Source organism: Myotis lucifugus, unplaced genomic scaffold, assembly GCF_000147115.1.
Source record: "Myotis lucifugus unplaced genomic scaffold, Myoluc2.0 scaffold_106, whole genome shotgun sequence".
NCBI classification, from domain to species: domain Eukaryota; kingdom Metazoa; phylum Chordata; class Mammalia; order Chiroptera; family Vespertilionidae; genus Myotis; species Myotis lucifugus.
The window spans coordinates 3,062,155-3,064,529 of NW_005871154.1; the positions used below are offsets into that span (position 1 = coordinate 3,062,155).

The following is a 2,375-nucleotide window of genomic DNA, read 5'->3' on the forward strand; positions in this document are numbered from 1 at the left end:
CACAACCGCATAGGAGGAAATGCGTGCGATCCTACCACACTGCTAAAAAAGGGGTGCGCGCGCGCCCTCCCGCGCGGCTTCCCGGCTCCTTCTCGTTTCCCACTCCCGTCCGGCCCTTTTCCCGCCGCCCTCCGGGCAGTTTGCACGGAGAGGGGTGCTCCTTTGGCTGTCGAGGGCAGGATGTCGTACTTCCCCCTTCCCTACCACCGCCTTGGAAACAGAGAGGCGGGACTCAGAGGGATGCTCCCGCACCCCTTTCCTCCTTCCAAAGACGTTTCAGTCGCAATTGGCCCAATTCTTCGGTCTCCGACCCGCTGCAAGGACTCCAAAGTCTGGGGAATGGACTAGACCACCCATGTCCCAGGGGACAGGGAAGATACGAGACGTAACCTCTTGCGTTCGCGGTGTAGGCCAAGTGTTCTTAATTCCGAACTCGGAAAATCAGGCTCGCAAGTTATTCACGGTATTGTTCACAATTAAGTTTTTGGTTAAGAATAGGGATTTAAAAACTGTAGACTGCTTTCCACTCGCCTCCCCCATCTAGCAAATGGAAGTTACCGGCTGAGAAGGACGCATGCGTCGGGGCGTGTTCTCGCGCTGGGACGTCCGGGCCCGCCTCTCCCAAGCCCCACCTCTTGGAAGTGGTGTTTGCTGAGCCAGGTAGTCCTCCTTGGGTTTCCGTAGCTCGGGGTGGGTATCGAAGCGCTACCAAATCGTAGTTTTTGGATGCGTGCTAAATTCTTGGTGATTATTTATTATAATGAATGGTTGTCCTCACCCAATTGGTACCAATATTGGATCAGGTTTAAGTAGGGATAACAATTGTAATGATTTTAGACCCCCAATGAGTTAGAGTCCAGAGTGTTCTTTCTGTTAAAGAATGATCAAGGCCCCCAAACCAATGGTTATCTCCCATTGCGGGTGAGGCGGACTGAAAAGACGGACTGTCACTTTTGGCACACCAGATACAATAAAATTGTAGGGCAGTGGTTCTCAACCTTCCTGATGCCGCGACCCTTTGATACAGTTCCTCATGTTGTGGTGACCCCCGACCATAAAATTATTTTCGTTGCTACTTCATAACTGTAATTTTGCTACTGTTATGAATCATAATGAAAATATCTGATATGCAGGATGTATTTAGGCGACCCCTGTGAAAGGGGTCGCGACCCACAGGTTGAGAACCGCTGTTGTAGGGGAAGACAGCGAAACTGTTAGACATCACCAAAATGTTTATCCCGGTAAATGTTACCATATCTAGGTGCTTGACAGATGCCAACTACATTGGTGAGCCTGGAGATTTTGTTACGTGGGTCATTAAGACACAAAAACGAATGAGCAGCAGGAAAAGGAAAGTGATGATAGCCACACACACACACACACACACCATCTTTTTTGTAGAATCTGGTTATCACTCCTTGGTTTTGGGAGCCTCATTGTCTTCATATGTAAAGTGAGATAGGAAGGCACCTAAAATTTCTTGAGCACCTACTTGATATATATATGTATATTTTTTTTCTCTTTTAGACCTCTTTACATCACCAGTGAATAACCGATATAGAGTGCCCCATCCATAAAAATCTAGTGAACAGAATTACTTTTGCACGATGTCTTAACAGAGAGTATCATTATCCCTGTCCGTTTCATTATCAGCAGGTTGCAAGTCACTCTTCCTTTTGGAGATAAGGAGAGAACTCAGTTGAGAATGAGAAAAGGAAGGTAAAGCAAAGACAGAGTAGAATAAGACTTCTTTGCAGTGAAGACTCAAGAAAATTATGGAGCTGTTTCAGCAGCACATGTATTAAAATTGGAATGATACAGAGAAGATTAGCATGGCCTCCGGGCAAGGATGCCATGCAAATCTGTGAAGTGTTCCATTTAAAAAAAAAAAAATAAGAAAAAGAAGAAAGCTGAAAAAAAAATTAAAGTTCAGTTAATATTAATTGCAGTTTTTTGTTGAACTCTTCTAATGTGCCAGACACTGCTAAGCATTCTTCAGTTGGTGACAGATAAGACTAGTATGGCATCAGTCACAGAGGAAATAAGATGTGCTTTGGTATGACATTTACATGGGCAGAGATAAACCTATTCCCCTTTCTTAAAATCCTCACCTGAGAATATTTTTCCATTGATTTTTAGAGAGAGTGGAAGAAAGAAATATTGATGTGAAAGAAACACATCAATTGGTTGCCTCCTGCACGCAGGGCCCGGGCCAGGGAAGAGTCTTCAACAGAGGTAGGAGAGGGAGAGAGAGATAGAAACATCAATGATGAGAGAGAATCATTGATCGGCTGCCTCCTGCACGCCCCCTACTGGGGATCGAGCCCGCAACCCAGGCATGTGCCCTTGGCTGGAATCAAACCTGGAACCCTTCA

General features: G+C 45.8%; 1 protein-coding gene and 1 non-coding gene across 2 annotated transcripts in view; one reads left to right on the forward strand and one right to left on the reverse strand.

The window, feature by feature from the left end:
• The window catches only part of EED (embryonic ectoderm development), a 37,642-nt gene extending 36,387 nt beyond the window's left edge, over window positions 1-1,255 (reverse strand). The window contains exons 1-2 of the mRNA XM_014459294.2: window positions 1,175-1,255; window positions 559-705 (exon numbers count right to left, since the gene is read on the reverse strand). Of these exons, the coding sequence (XP_014314780.1) occupies window positions 559-705; window positions 1,175-1,255 (228 nt within the window). The remainder of the gene's footprint in view (window positions 1-558; window positions 706-1,174) is intronic.
• Window positions 1,256-1,778: 523 nt separating this feature from the next.
• On the forward strand, window positions 1,779-1,884 carry LOC111826858. Its single transcript, XR_002830286.1, has one exon. It is a non-coding gene; the product is annotated as a U6 spliceosomal RNA (small nuclear RNA).
• Window positions 1,885-2,375: the final 491 nt, after the last annotated feature.